Genomic DNA, 15,990 nt, shown 5'->3' with positions numbered 1-15,990 from the left:
TTTATGTTGAAACAAACTTTATCATTGGTGAAAGCATCCCACAGAATATCTGTTATCCAGGGCAAAATTCATATTTTCAAAAACAATCTCAAAACCCCTGGTGAATAGACTCAAGACCTTTTTCAAACAAATGTGTAAGACTTTATTCATGTTCTCTATGACACAGTTTCTGTTGACTTAACAATGATTTGAATGTTTAACTTCATTTAAATAAGTAATTTGAGCTCAAGCTTGCCAAATAATGAATTTAGCAAATTATGGGGGTATATTATGGGAACAACTAGAATATTTAGCAAAAAAGAACACAGATTTTTTCACTTTTTTGACTGATATGAAATGTACCCCTAATTATAAAATGACTCAACTACACCAAGGATAGATAGATAGATAGATAGATAGATAGATAGATAGATAGATAGATAGATAGAGGGAGAGGGAGGGATAGATAGATGGATAGAGGGAGAGAGAGGATGGATGGATGGATAGATAGAGAGAGAAATGGTTAGAAAGCTAGAGGGATGGATGATGGATGGATAGATAGAAAGACACACACAACAGTCGAGAAAAAGAGCATAAGAACTACTACAAAGCTGTCACTGTAAAGTAGTATGTGCTAATGGAGGTATTGACAACACAAATATTTTAAAACAATTAGCCTAGCATCGCTTTGTATGAAGAGGCATGGGAACCAGCTGGCAAGATGCAGCTCACTCAAAAACACACAATACTGCACTCCTCCCCTCTCAAAGGAAAATCAATGTAAAGATGAAAACTCAATTGGAACTCAAATTGGGACTAGACTACACAGGATTTGTTTTTCATTGCGTGACTTTAACAACAACGGATGAATGATACTTGATGTACGAACCCTCTGGGATGTGCAGAGGAGGACCTCTCTGTTTTTCTAGGTGAGGGAAGAACTCCCAAAGGACACATGGCATCTGTTGTGCTTTCCTTCCATAGTGACCAGCATCACCAGGCAGTGTGCATGTAGACCTGGTTTGTTGTTAGGTGAACCACACAGTGCTGCGTTATGCATTTCATCTTGGTTGTTTGAATTATTGTCCAAGAAAGTGCGACACTCATGCAGGAGGGAACAAGATCAAGAGTAACATTCATCCTCATCTAGAAGCATGTGTTAGTCTAATGCTAAACTTTGGAGAATGGAGAAAACAGGTGATGTTAATGTTAGCGGTAACAAATGGCTGAGACTCGTCCGGTGGCATCAAGGGAAGAAAGTGAACGAGGAAGGAGAAGATGGAGCCAAAGATGAAGGGAAACCTAACATCGCTCCGGATCTGAAGTTGAAAGTTAAGTGAGTAACTAACAATTGGATTGGATATAGTTGCAAAAAATGTAAATATTTTAAAACACCGAACAGTATTAACCTTTAAATAAACGTCCCCACTAATTCAATCTACTTGAACGCTTCCCTTTTCCATAACTAGAACATTTCATCAATTGTATAATCATAGGCTTTTACTACATATCACAAAGTACATGACTACAGTATATGTGAAAATTAATATCCTCATTGTTACCACAGTATAACATTGATATTGCGATATGGCTATATCAGGTAAAAAAAATGCTCAGAACTAATCTTTGTTGATATTCATTCCACTGAGGTATTTGCAATATTCTATAGATTAAAACAAATATACATAGGGTTTCATGTTTCTATTTGCAATTTTTGCTCAATTTAAATAATTGATTGTGATGTGAGTAATGAAACATTCTATATCTGTATATATTCTGTATCTCAATATGTACATTTTCCTTGGGTGTGACAGATTAAGTTCTCTTCTCTAAGTGCTCTACCTTCTCTCCTCTTTTCCTTTGCAGTTGGAGAGAGTTGGCGGTTGATCCGGCAGAAAAGTTTTATTATGTCTGGCTACAGGTCATGATCTTCCCTATTGTCTACAACTGGGTGATCATTATTTTGAGGTAAAAGCATGGGATGTGGTATATATCATATATCTATGCATGTTGCCTATAATTTGTTGAAACTCAGTCTTTTGGCTTTCTCAGAACATGCTTCACAGGAATTGCAACGAGCTACCTGCCTGTGTGGCTTACACTGGACTATCTGTCAGACCTCATGTATATTGTTGACATGGTCATCACTGTTCACACAGGTAAATATTAATTTTTAATTGGATATTTGAAATAGAACAGAACTTCAAATAGAGATCAGGTACATTTACTATTCTTGAAAAGTTAGAGCCAATCTAAACTTTGAAAAGGTAATTCCAGTGCATGAGTGTGTGAAGTGTGCTGTGGGCCTTACTAAGTCTTTATCTCCCCACTCTAGGTTACTTGGATCAGGGTATCCTGGTAATAGATCTAAATCAACTGAAGAAGCGGTACCTGCACTCTAAACATTTCTTGAGGGACTTGACTTCCGTGCTGCCCACTGACTTTCTCTACTTTCTCTTTGGCATCCAAACACCAATGGTGAGGATCAACCGCCTTCTGCGCATGCCACGACTCAACGAGGCCTTGGATCGCATGGAGACAAGAACCTCCTACCCCAACACCTTTCGCATCACCAAGCTCATGATCTACATCTTTGTGTTGATCCACTGGAATGCCTGTCTCTACTTTGCACTTTCCAACTACATTGGTTTCGGAAGTGACCGTTGGGTCTACCCAAACATCACCAATGCAGAGTTTGCCTCCATGCGCCGTCAATACTTTTACTGCTTTTGGTTCTCTGCCCAGATTTTCACCACAGTAGGAGACACCCCCCTGCCAAAAAGGGAAGAGGAGTACTTGTTTATGATTGCAGACCTGCTCATTGCTGTGCTGGTATTTGCATCCATTGTTGGCAACGTTGGTAATGTCATCTCAAGCCTACGAGACCGTGATAATGTATTTTTCCCCAACCATGAGCTGGTAAGTTGTTCCATTTTTTTCTGACAGTCTTGTTATATTATATGACACAGAAAAAAATAATAAATTGGAGATGGATGATTGATGAATTACACAATTTAATTTCAGGTGAAGGGATACCTACGTAGCCATCACATTAGCAAGGAGCTTCGTCAGCGTATCGACAACTGGTACCAGCATCTGCACATCAACAAGAAGATCATGCGAGAGAATGAAATCCTGCAGCAGCTGCCCGTGCACCTGAGGACAGAGATCGCTGTCAGCGTTCACCTCTCCACGCTTTCCAAAGTCACCATCTTCAAGAGTTGTGAGAAAAGTCTGCTGGAGGAGCTGGTGCTTAAGCTAACACCTCAGGTCAGGGAAAAGTTGGCTCTAGCGCAGAAAAGAATTGTTCAGGGATATATACTTTTATAATGCCTCTCTCGCGCAGGTGTTCAGTCCAGGAGAATATGTCTGCAGAAAAGGAGATGTGGGCCATGAGATGTACATCATCAAAGAGGGAAAACTTGCAGTTGTAGCAGATGATGGGGTCACCGAGTTCGCTGTGCTGACTGAAGGGAATTTTTTCGGAGAAATTAGTATCCTCAACATCAAAGGTAAGTCAAGTACAATTTCTTGTACATGGTCATACAACAATTATTAACAAGGCTGAACTGAATGCACAGTGTTAATAAAGTACCTGTAGGCTTGTTTCTGCTCTGAGTTGGATTAGAACTCGGCTTGTGTTAACACTTTATTGACACAGTGAGAAAGATATAGCAGCTTGGCTAACCTCACAGAAACACTGAGGAGAATGGGAAAACTGCCGAAGAAATCAGTTTCTCTGTAAAAGCTATTCTTAAAGTACTGTTTTGGAATAATCGGAGATGATTTGTATAGATTGTGTGAGTTTTGCAGGTCACAGAAAATACACAATAACAATAATTGAAGCTCATCTGAAAATAAAATAGTTGGTTTTCCTAACTTCAGCTCATTATTTTCCCATCTGCTGTCAAGTCATTCAAGATTCTCACAAAACTGGACACAGTATGACAGACAGTATATTCAAAGGTTATTGAAGGTTAAGTAATCATCAGCAGTAGAAATAATTCAGAAGGCTGCACTAACACGTTGTCATCATGCGGCAGGACATTGACCCGGACACACTGCACAACACAATCAATTTATCATTTTATTTGTATAGCCCAATTGACAAATCCCAATTTGTCTCATAGGGCTTAAGAAGGTGCGACATCCTCTGTCATTAACCATCAGCAGGAGTAAGGAAAACCAGCCCGAAAAAAAACAGGGGGGAAATTGTCTGATATAGATGAAGGGAGCAACACTGACGATTGACATAGAGAAGTTATTGCCAGTAATGGTAGAATCCACGATCCAGCATCACAATCTCTGAGGAGAGGAGCCACCAGAGACAAACAAGAGTTAGAATGACACTCACTATTGAGTACATACCTTTGCCAAGGAGATATGCACCCAATTTAAATTGAATCAAGCCACACCAAATTTCATACAACAATAGATACCAGTAAAAGTGTGCTTGGTTTCTTTCAGAAAGATAACTGCATTAATTAATGAGAAATTGACAAATATTTTGCAAATGTTATTTCTTGTAATGGAAAACAAGAAAAAAAGACCTGTATCTACCCCATAATTTCATCCACTCAAAAGGGTTCTTAAGTGGTAAAGTAGTTTTTACGTAATCCCCAAATAGATGCACAAACAACCTCCCAACTAGAAGAGGCTGCAGCAAAGTGAGAGAAAAGCTTCACTAATGAAAAATCAAACAGTTTGTTGAAATCAGTGGATCACAGCCTTGAAGTATTTACTGCAAGCAAAGCTTATGCAACCAAATATTCAGTTAAGTTATTTTAATTCAATACTTTATGTTTCTTCATTTTTGCTCGCCTAAAATGCTGTTTGATACAAAAGAGGCAACATCCTGAATTGTTAAACAAATCAAGATGTAAATACCAGGGAAATAAAACTGAAATCCTGAATTTTTCTTTCATATTCATTTTCTGATTGTAAACCCAAATGTCTCCAGCGCACAACGAAAACAAAGGAACTGTCTTTTTCTTCCAATAGTTGTCAAGGGTATTAAATAGAATTATTTAAAAACAATATTGTTCGTCATGAATGTACCTATTGTCCCATAAATACTTGTGTGTTGAATGAATAACATTGTTATTGTCATTCATCTTTTTTCAAACTAAATATTTAGATTTAACATGGTTTTGCCCTGGAACACTGTCACAACTATAGTTTACACCAGACTACCAAACTAACAACTTCTGAGGTTTTACTGAGATTTCATGTCATCCACTTGGTGATTTAAAGGACAAATAGGGTTAGTTTACCCCATTTAACTCTGTTTTTGGTCTCCACCAACTCCAAGCCAATGAAATTCCCATTAATTAAATATATCATCAGCTGCTAAATGCTCCACTGTGGTCACCAGCTTGTTAGCTAACTTTTTGGATCACTTGTTTGTTACATTGCAAAAATTTGAACTAATCATATAATAGTATTTATTTGTATTGCTTTAAGTAATTGGCAATGAATGACTACTTTTTTAAATCATGAATAATTTGCTAAGAAAGTGCTCCAAATGTAAACATACATGCTATCTATGATGTAAATATGAAATCTATAAACTTTTCTCAAGTAACAACATTATTATGATTTGTTTCACTCCAACACTGTGTTAATTGATCAGGGCCATGAATCCTGTATCTATATTCAGAAAGACAGAGGTAGATGTTACTGAACTAGTTATATTTATTCACAAAATTTAACATATTTACAACATTCACATCATTAAAATATTTATAATATTGTACAAAGGGGGAACGCGGGAGGGGTTTGTTTTGAGGAGTAGGAAAAGGGTGAGGGTGGCGGGGTAAAGGAGGGAAGGAGTGGGTGAGGTAAGAATGGGTGAAGGGAAACGTCTAATCATCCCTCTCTTCTTTGAGCACTGATTCGCCTTTTTCTCCTTCTCCACCTCTTCTCTCTGCTCCAGCTCAGTCCCATAGGTGGAGTCGTCTCCTCCTGCTTCACCTCCAGCCCCGACTCTTCCTATGCTCCTTTTCTTTTGTAGTGCGCAAGCCCGGGCAGCCGGGGAGTTCTCCTTTTTTTGGTTTCGCATGTGATGAGCTGGTTCTTGTTAATGAGCTTAACCATCGGCCTCCTCTGTCCGACCTCCAGCAGGTTGACCTGCCCCTTCGGAGCCTGTTTTTCCTTCTCCACCTCCACCACTCTGCTCCAGCTTGTCTCAGGCTGAGGTGGCTCCTGCTGCAGACTCGCCTCCATACTCTTGGACTTGGCCTGACACTCAGTGAGCTCGGCCATGCAGTCAATGTAGGCCCTCAAGCAAGCACGCCGTTTCGTGGTCTCTTTCTTTATGAGACCATCTTTGTCATTCAACTGATGTTGCAGCTGCTCCAACTGCTCCTTCAGAGCCTGGATCTCCTTATCCTTCTCCACCTCTCTGCTCCAGCTTGTCTCAGGCTGAGGTGGCTCCTGGTGCAGACCTGCCTCCATACTCCTAGCCTTGGCCTGACACTCAGTGAGCTCGGCCATGCAGTCAATGTAGGCCCTGAGTCGAGCACGCCGCTTCTTGGTCTCCTTCTTTATGAAACAATCTTTGTCTTTTAGCTGGTGTTCCAGCTGCTCCACCATCTCCTTCAGAGCCTGGATCTCCTTCTCCTTCTCCTTCTCCACCTCCACCATTCTGCTCCAGCTTGTCTCAGGCTGAGGTGGCTCCTGGTGCAGACTTGCCTCCATACTCTTGGACTTGGCCTGACACTCAGTGAGCTCGGCCATGTAGTCAATGTAGGCCCCCAAGCAAGTACGCCGTTTTGTGGTCTCTTTCTTTATGAGACCATCTTTGTCATTCAACTGATGTTGCAGCTGCTCCAACTGCTCCTTCAGAGCCTGGATCTCCTTCTCCTTCTCCACCTCTCTGCTCCAGCTTGTCTCAGGCTGAGGTGGCTCCTGGTGCAGACTTGCCTCCATACTCCTAGCCTTGGCCTGACACTCAGTGAGCTCGGCCATGCAGTCAATGTAGGCCCTGAGGCGAGCACGCCGTTTCTTGGTCTCCTTCTTTATGAGACCATCTTTGTCTTTTAGCTGGTGTTCCAGCTGCTCCACCTGCTCCTTCAGAGACAAGTTTCCATTTTTAAGAGCCATAATCTCCCTGTTGGCTCGGAGGAGTTCGGCTCTGAGGCTCAACACAATGTCTGGTTGCTGCATGTTTACAACAGAGAGCAGATCTATTTGTTGATGAAGCTCTTGGAACCGTTGATGCTCTATTTTCTCTTATCTGCTGAGTAGTTTGTTGTCTTTATGTTGGTTTGTGGTCGTCGAGGATCGTTCTCACAAGAAGTTTCTGTTCTCGTCTGGATCTAGAAGTCAAATGACGTTTGTCTGCAGGTGACAGGATGAAATAGTGTGTAAGATTTAGGTGAAATTGATCTACTGACAAACATTCAATATAAAACAATTGACACAGAGAGAGAGACACACAGAGAGACCCAGAGAGAGACACGCAGAGACAAGGAGAGAGAGGGAGAGAGACAGACTGGCTGGTTTAAGAGAGAGAGAGAGACACAGAAAGAGTGAGACACACAAAGAGACACAGAGAGTGAGAGAGACACAGAGACACCCAGAGAGTGAGAGAGACACAGAGAGAGAGAAAGACAGAGAAACAGAGACAGACTGGCTGGTTTAAGAGAGAGAGAGACACACACAGAGAGAGAGAGAGAGAGAGAGAGAGAGAGAGAGAGAGAGAGAGAGAGAGAGAGAGAGAGAGAGAGAGACTCCCCTCCTGCTATGTGTGTATCTGGTTGCCATGGAAACTCAACTGAATGCACCTGTTCTCTCCCCACTGGGAAGAGACAAATCTAAACTCTGAGTGCAGCACTCAAACAACTCTAATTCAAAAACTGTAAGTCCTATCTGTGAAATAAAGACATCGAGAGAATCCCAAGACGTTGCCGAACACAGAGATATATTTGGGATTTGTGAGAGTAAAAAAATGGGACCGTGGGAGCGAGTTATGCGAGTTGATGCTCCTTCCAGAAATGTTTTCTCTGAAATGGAGAGGGATTGTTTTTTCCTTAAAGGAGCTACACACCTCATGTAATGTGCTCCTAGCATTAGCTTAAGCTCCCGTCAACTTGTCCTTAAACACATTCAAACTCCCCATAAACCAATTAAAACTCACCAGTAAAAAAAAAGCATTTTCTGAAATAAATGACTGGGAAAACTTCCCTCATCAATCACCATGGCAACCAGATGCTTTGATATGAATTTGAATCTGAGTTTGATTGGCAGTGATGGCAGTTGTTTTTTTATGACTTTCTCTGCAATACTATAGTTAAATACCAAGGTTAATCTTCCCACTGTTACAAAAATCACATTGTTTGGTAGAATAAGATGTGAAATGTGAAAATATCCTGGTGCTAAAGATGTGTTTTCCACAATGCCTCGCTCTGCCGCTACTTAGCATCACGCTATCACGTATCACTCATTCATTATCACGTATCACAACGTGACAAGAATACCACAGGAATCAAAGATAAGCAGCAGAAAACACAAAACAAGCCAGCAACAATATTCCCACATTTGTCATAGAAGCAACAGAAACCAGCACATTATCAACATTTAACAGTAGCCGGTAACAGCAGCAACTTCATATTATACAGTGGTCTCATTTCAAACTTAAATTATGAGCCTGAATAGTATCGGTTAGCATGCTGGGTAAATACAGAGAGAGTGAGACATGACTTACCAAGGTCAGAGTGCAATAGAAACTGTCTTAAACTTTAACAGTATTTAAGCCAATCAACAGCCAATCAGGGGTCTCCTATCAAAATTGTCCAATCAAAATCATCCTGTTGTCACAGCAACAATCGGGGTATTGAGGGAGTGTCCCTGTCAATCAAAATCAGCTTCTATTTCAAATCTTAGCATCTGGTTGCTATGGTGATGAAAACACCTACTGATTTTGTTTTGCAATCATTTATTTCAGTAAATACTTTTTTTCTTACTTAGATATTTTGATGACTATATTTGATTTACATTTGAAATAATAATGTTATGAATAATAACTAAATATTATATAATGTTATTAATGCTATTTAATTATATGTTTAAAACTCTTTAAAACTCACTAACTGAATGCACCTGTTCTCTCCCCACTGGGAAGAGACAAATCTAATATAATAATAATAAATAACAACACAGTGGAATGTTAGTCAGCTTTCCCTTGAATGCCAGCGAGAACATACACAGAATATGTGTATATATCACAATATTTCAAATGCTTCAAGCAGATGAACATGATTTGATAATGAGAGAAGGGACATATTTCTTTGGTGTTTTTGGTCTATGTAATTATATTGAGTATAAAGTACCAAGACTGGTGCTCAGACTGGTCAGGACTGGGAACTGTTGACTATGGTTGACTGTGTTTGATTTGCTACAGAACAATCTAGTTAGCTTATTCGTTGCATAAGTAACAATTGAATCAGTCTTTGTTCAAATTTTGTCATTAATTTGTATCTATTTATTTAGATCAATCAGCTACTGTTTACCAACTAGCTAACAAAAACAGCATTGTGAGCAACTATAGAAACAACTGTAAGATAAGAATACCTAAATATTACTACTATTAACCTTGGTGATTAAAGACAACTGCAATTTCCTTTTAGGTAACAAGTCCGGCAACCGTCGCACTGCCAACATCCGAAGCATCGGCTATTCTGACCTGTTTAGCTTGTCCAAAGAAGATCTAACTGATGTGTTATCTGAGTTCCCTGCAGCCAAACATCACTTGGAGGAGAAAGGAAGACAGATCCTCACCAAGATGGGCATGTTGGAGGAGAGTGGGGAGGGAGAGCAGCAGGAGGAAGAGAAAGTGGAAACCAAGATAAAAAGGCTGGAGAGCAACTTGGAGGTGTTGCAAACCAAACTAGCTCGACTGATGATGGAACTAGAGTCGAGCAGCCACAAGATGCAGGCCAGGGTTGAGCAGTTGGAGAGGGAGGTGGCAGTGCTGGAGACTCAGCTGCCAGAAGATGGGGAAGAGGCAGAAATAGCAGAGGGAAGAGGTGCAGGTGTGGGAGAGGAGGTTGAGTGGGAGCGAGAAGAGGCAGAAGGTGAGGAAGAGGAGGGTTCAGATCCAAAGGTGAAAAAACTGAAACAGACAGAAGATAGCCATGATGTGACCAAGGAGGGAGACGGAGACAGCACGAAAAGCACAACAAAAGATGTAGAGAAGCTAGTTGAGGGAGATAAATCTGGGCTGAAGGACCCAGATGACAAGGAAAAGACAAAACACGATGATGGAGACAAAACCAGAGAAAAAGGAGATGATAGACCTGGGCAAGGAGATGGAGCTGAGATCAGACCTGAAGAGGAGAAAGAGGAGAAAAGCGGAGAAAGATAATCTGAAGTGGGGAGAGATAAGGCTGTAGAAGAAAAAAGAGGAAAGGGGCCGAAAGATGAAGAGTAGAAAAAATGTATCTAAAATCCAAATAACTGAAAAGGAGAATGAAGTTTAAATATGTATTGTTGTTTGATTTCTATTAATAAAAATGTTGAAAACCTCAACATCTCACATACACTTTTTGCAGTATAACCTGTACCCATAGATGGCATTATTGTACCCTAGTGCAGAGAAACTGTGCAAGATTGGAAACAGAAATGAGAGACTGTGTCAGTATAATACATTTATATCCATACATGTAGGAGAGGTACACAAACACCCCAAAAGTCTTTTAACACATCTTCCTGGGAAAACAATCTGCACGCAACAAAACTATTTCACACTTAAAAAAGCTCCTCCAGTCACATTCCTGAGCAAAGGTCTAATCCTTGAGTCAGATGATGTCCCATTTACTCTCGAGAACACACATCTATGGGAGGACGTCTCTGTCAGGCTGGGGAGGATATGTGGTGAACTAGGCGGATGGAGACTCAGTTTGGGGGTTCCGTCTCAGGCCCTTTTCCGCCCACGCTGGTGTCGGACCCCCCAGGACCTTGGGAGAGACATTAGAGAAATATGCGCCCGATTTAGTTGGAAGGGATGTAGGTAGGGATGAAGGGATGTAGGTAGGGATGAAGGGATGTAGGTAGGGATGAAGGGATGTAGGTAGGGATGAAGGGATGTAGGTAGGGATGAAGGGATGTACGTAGGGATGGGGATGTAGGTAGGGGAGGATGAAGGGATGTAGGTAGTGATGAGGATGTAGTAGGGAGGAGGAAGGGATGAGTGGAATGGTGGGTGGGTCGAGAGATCTGAGACAAACGGAGCAGGATGGGTTGACTAGTATAAGAAGGGTTGATGGGAGATTAGAGGAGGGGTCGAGGCGTGGTCCCCCTCCCGCACCTAAGTTAAATTATTAACTTCATTTAAATTAAATGTTTTACTTTAAAGTGTCACATGTTATCTCCATGTGTGTCGTCTGGAACAACAAAGAGAGAAAGGAAAGAACTGCTGATCTCAGAAAGTTGTGAAGATGGTGTGGAAGAAAATATTTGACTAAATATCTCTTTTGGTTATTTTCTTAATGCACCCAGATCCAGTTCCTTTATTTCTCACATGACACTGTGGTCTGTGTGAGACTGTTTCTACATAAATTATCAGGTTCCTGTGTAAAACACCGAACCAATTTGCAGGAAGCTGACCTGCGAAAAGACTTTCTGTGTGTATTCAATTTACCAGAATCTACAGATTTTTGAGGAAAATCATTTCTCAAAAGGATGCTGAGAAACTAGTCCATGTTTTCTTTACCTAGACTGGATTGTTGTGATTCTTTATCACCAGTATTCTCCAGGAAATCTGCTAAAAGCCTACAGTTGGTCCAAAATGCTGTAGCGGAGTGCTGACAGCAACTAGAAGAATGGAACATTTTACTCTAAGCTTCTCTGCAGTGGCTCCCTGTAAAATTTTGAATAGAATTCAACATCCTGCTTCTTACTTACAAGCCCTTAACAATCAAAGCCCCTTCATACATTAAAGAGCTCATAGCACCGTATTGTCCCAATAGATCACTTTGCTCCCTAAATACACTTATGGTTCCGTCTGTAAGAGTAGAATGGGAGGTAGAGCCTTTAGCTGTACGCTCCTCTCGGGAGGCTGACACCATCTCTACATTTAAGGTTAGACCTAAACTGTTCCTCTTTCATCAAGCTTATAGTTAGGGCTGGATCAGGTGAGCCCTGACCCATCCCATATTAACTGGTGCTGCCTAACCCTTTTCTATATTTTGATTCTAACCAGTCTGACAGAACTTAGATGTGGTTCCTGGTCTCTCTCCTCTCTCTCCTCGGCGTCCTCCTTTCTCTCTTTCCTCTTTTCCACCCACCTCTCCCCCCTTCCCCCCTTCCCAGTGAAAAAAATTCACTGGTTCAACTTAAAACAATTTGCATGGATCTTTTTAAGTAGTTTCAACTCTGGCATTATTGAGTAAATGCTGTGTCTTTTATGGTCATACTATCCCAACTACTTAAGTACATCCAACATGATTTGCTTTGAGCTCTAAAAGCTTAATTAAGTTGAACCAATTTAATATTAACTAAAAAGTTGTTATTGCATCTACATTAATCTAACTTCTTTATTTTATTTCCATCCTACATTTTTGAGTATTAGTAATTTATGTAGCTAAAGTAAGAACAACAAATATCAATTCCAGTTTAATATGGTCAGACTGTTTATTGTAAACACTGTTCTAACAATTTATTCTAACCATCAACAATTATGCTAACATCTGTTCACAAAATATACCAGCAAATTCCTACACTACTTAGTCAAGACTAAACTGGTTCCTCGTCCTCAAATGAGATAGTCTTCATAGTTGGCCCTTTAGCCACTTTGACAAGTCATTGAAAGGTAAACACAGGTGTAATGGTCTGATTAATAATGTAAATTATGGTTCTGTTCCATTTAGGTGGGTCAGGGACCTGGTATTGCACATACTCACTGGAGTGGCTTTGACTCACTAAATAGAACAGGACCATAGTTGATTTTATAAAATTACCCCTGAGTTTACCCTGCGACGTGGCAAAATGGCAGAAGTGAAAACCAAACTAACACTGATTTGATTGCTTCAAATTAACACAGAGTAAAATATTTTCAGGCTGTCACCACGAAGTTGCCCTCAAACAAGACAAACCAAATTTGACCACATTCTTAAAAAATATTTTGGATAATATCCTGAACTTAATCCAGCTTTTGTCACAGAACAAGAGAAAAAACAAGAGCAACACAAAGTACAGTGAACTGTTTGAACTTCAGTGTTTCTTACCAAGTGCTCTTTGAAGAGGTCCTCCTCCTTTTCTCGAAAATACACCACCAGACAACGGATAGTGACCTCTCTGCTTCATTCCACTGAATCATCATGTGAACAAGAAAAAAATCTCTGACCCTCCTGCTGACATCACAAAACACTGTCTTTATACATCATGTGTCTCCGGCAATACTGTTTGTTGTACATGTACTTACCACGTTTTAACCTCTGTAATCCTGTAGGTTGACAATGGATTGTTGGCCAAAGTAATGCAATTTGAACTGGAAAGAACAATACTCAGAACAATACTCAACGTATAGGCTGTTTGACTGTGAGGATATAAAAGTGTAGCATATTGATGTACCAACGAGACCAGGCACTTTTTGATGATAAATTGATCCAAGCCATTGGTTGAATGTAGCTGATGTCCATCTTCCTGCAATGATTGACTCCTGTGCTATCACTAAACAGTCATTCTCTTGTGTAGCGGGATAATGGCCTTTGAAACAAATTGCAACTTTTCCGTCGTGTAAGTCCACCTGTTGGGATGAGGGAGAAACCACATGTAAAACAAGTCATGAAGTAAAAACTGTACAATGTACCTGCTAATTCCACAAACACCTGTCACAGTCCTGTACCTCCTCACATAAAGTGGTTGCTAAGTTTCAAGTTTTATTTGTCATATGCAGTTAACACAGGCTCAACAATGCAATGAAAGTTGTTGGACAAGAAGAAACCGGTCAGCTCAGCAGAGCAATAGTCAACTCATAGTTTGGGTGGGGTTTAAAAATGGCTGCCATGTGGTTAAAGTCATGTGTGTTCTTACCTGCAGCAGACTGCTGGCTGAGTGCAGCCAGGTAGACCAGGAGGAGGAGCATGTTGGAGGAGAGCCGTCACAGTCTGGTTTGGATCAGCCTCCAAACAGGACACTTCTTAAAAACCAGTACAGGTGAATTAAGGGACAAACACGACACTATATCAATGTGAGGAGAATATTGTGTTGTGACAGTAACTTGAATCTTTTATTGGTGAATTATATTGATAACAGATTCATCTGTGGATTTTTAAAATTATTATTCAATTATTAATCTGATAAAAAGTCAAGCGCTGCATATTATCCTTTCCAGAAGTTTATTTAAAAATCAACTTTGTCTTCTTGTACAATGCTCTTTCTATGCATATACCAGATATCTGAAACTTCATTATGACTATAATTCCAGTTTCATATACTTACAATTTAATTCTTACTAGTCATAATTCAATATATCCTTAATTCTCCTCAATTTGAGATGCCTTAAATTACATATGAATTTGTAAGAATTCCATTATAGATATTTGAAACTAGAGTTAAAGGTAGTAATAATTAAACTAAACTGTAGGTATCCATAATGAGAAACCCCACACACAAAATTCAAAAGTAGTTTGAATCTTACTAATAAGTGTTATTACATATGTTGAAAATGAGAGTTTTGAGTGGTCAAAACAATAAAAGATACAAAGTGGATTAACAGTTCCTGTGCTTGTCCAGCTTCAGTGTTGCCTTTTTTTTAAAGAGGCAAAAACCCAGCAGCGCTGTGCAGAGACAAAGAGGCAGAGACAGGGACACACAAAGAGGGGCTGTCTTACTTTCTGGAGGTTATCTGGATGACCTGGGAGAAGATGATCTCTGATGAGACTTCACCTGTGCTTCAAATTCCTCTTTTTCAGGTCTCTGAGAGACGTGGTCTCACTCTGCAATGCTCCTCTCTTATAGTTGTTCATCTCAACTACCCCATGTTTTAAAACTGGTTTTAGGACATTTCTGAGTGACACCACATGTCATCAGAAATAACAATGCACAAAACACAGAGTAACACTTCATCAAAACTTGTAGGCTGTTTTGCATATTGTTGCTTCTATAGTGAGGATAGCCGGCTTTGAATATTCCTCAAGATACCCCTGCCAAGAGGAGGTCACAAAAGAGGGCAGGTAATCCTTAATATTTACAGCAGTGCACTTAAATTCTTAACCACATTTTCAAAGTCCCGATGTCAGAAGAAAGTAAGTAGACCCATGCATATACAGTAGACAATGAAGCCTCACTGCTCTTGGACCAGCGCTAAAGCTCAGACCCCCGTCTCGAACCCTGCAAGAGTTAAATGTTTTTTAAACAGATTTATGAATCTGTAATTATTTGTCCTTATTAATGTCCCTGTATTTAATGTTATGTATGACTGATTATAAAGGAGCAGCTACCAGGGGGGATACGCGGCTGAGGGAGCTCGGTCAAAGCTCAATATACTTAAGTATATTGTAAGTATTAGTATACGCAATCATACTTTAAGTATATACATTTTCTAGATGCATATGTACGTTAGCTTAAGCAGAATTTGGAGTACAGGACTTTTACCCGTAATTTTGTATTTTTATAGTCTTGTAATTGTACTTCCACTTGTAATTGAGCATTTTTACAGGGTGATAATTACACTTTTACTTGAGAATTTTTACACTGTTTTACACTAATTTTACTTAAGGAGCATTTTGAATGCAGGACTTAACAGTGTTAGACTTTTACCTGTAATTGTTTAATCTTTTTACAATGTATTATTTGGATTTTTACTAGCAAATAAATATTTTGCACAGTGTGGTATTTATACTTTTATTGTATTGGAGTATTGTGTATGGTGTGGTGATTGTGCTAAAGCAGCCTTTTGAATGCAGGACTTTTATAAGTAACTTGGTATTTTTATAGTCTGATAATTTTTTACTTGTAATTGAGTATTTTCATGGTGTGATAATTACTATTTTACTTGTACACTGTGAT

General features: G+C 39.9%; 1 protein-coding gene across 1 annotated transcript; it reads left to right on the top strand.

Moving 5' to 3' along the window:
- The first annotated feature begins 843 nt into the window (after positions 1-843).
- cnga4 (cyclic nucleotide gated channel subunit alpha 4) lies at positions 844-10,811 on the top strand. Its single transcript, XM_034574273.1, has 7 exons — positions 844-1,315; positions 1,846-1,947; positions 2,032-2,138; positions 2,315-2,898; positions 3,004-3,249; positions 3,326-3,491; positions 9,609-10,811. Exons 1-7 carry the CDS (start codon positions 1,164-1,166, stop codon positions 10,343-10,345), a joined length of 2,094 nt encoding a protein of 697 aa, XP_034430164.1. The 5' UTR covers positions 844-1,163; the 3' UTR covers positions 10,346-10,811.
- The last annotated feature ends 5,179 nt before the right edge of the window (positions 10,812-15,990 follow it).

Source organism: Hippoglossus hippoglossus, chromosome 21 (assembly GCF_009819705.1).
Source record: "Hippoglossus hippoglossus isolate fHipHip1 chromosome 21, fHipHip1.pri, whole genome shotgun sequence".
Classification (NCBI taxonomy): Eukaryota; Metazoa; Chordata; class Actinopteri; order Pleuronectiformes; family Pleuronectidae; genus Hippoglossus; species Hippoglossus hippoglossus.
Note: the sequence above shows the minus strand (reverse complement) of the source record. Positions and strands in the feature narration are given on the sequence as shown.

Coding starts and splice junctions, on each gene's coding strand:
- cnga4 (XM_034574273.1), top strand. CDS start 1,164: ATGGAGAAAACAGGTGATGTTAATGTTAGCGGTAACAAATGGCTGAGA. Junction 2,899..3,003: donor TTTTCCCCAACCATGAGCTG/GTAAGTTGTTCC, acceptor ATTTAATTTCAG/GTGAAGGGATACCTACGTAG. Junction 3,250..3,325: donor TGCTTAAGCTAACACCTCAG/GTCAGGGAAAAG, acceptor TCTCTCGCGCAG/GTGTTCAGTCCAGGAGAATA.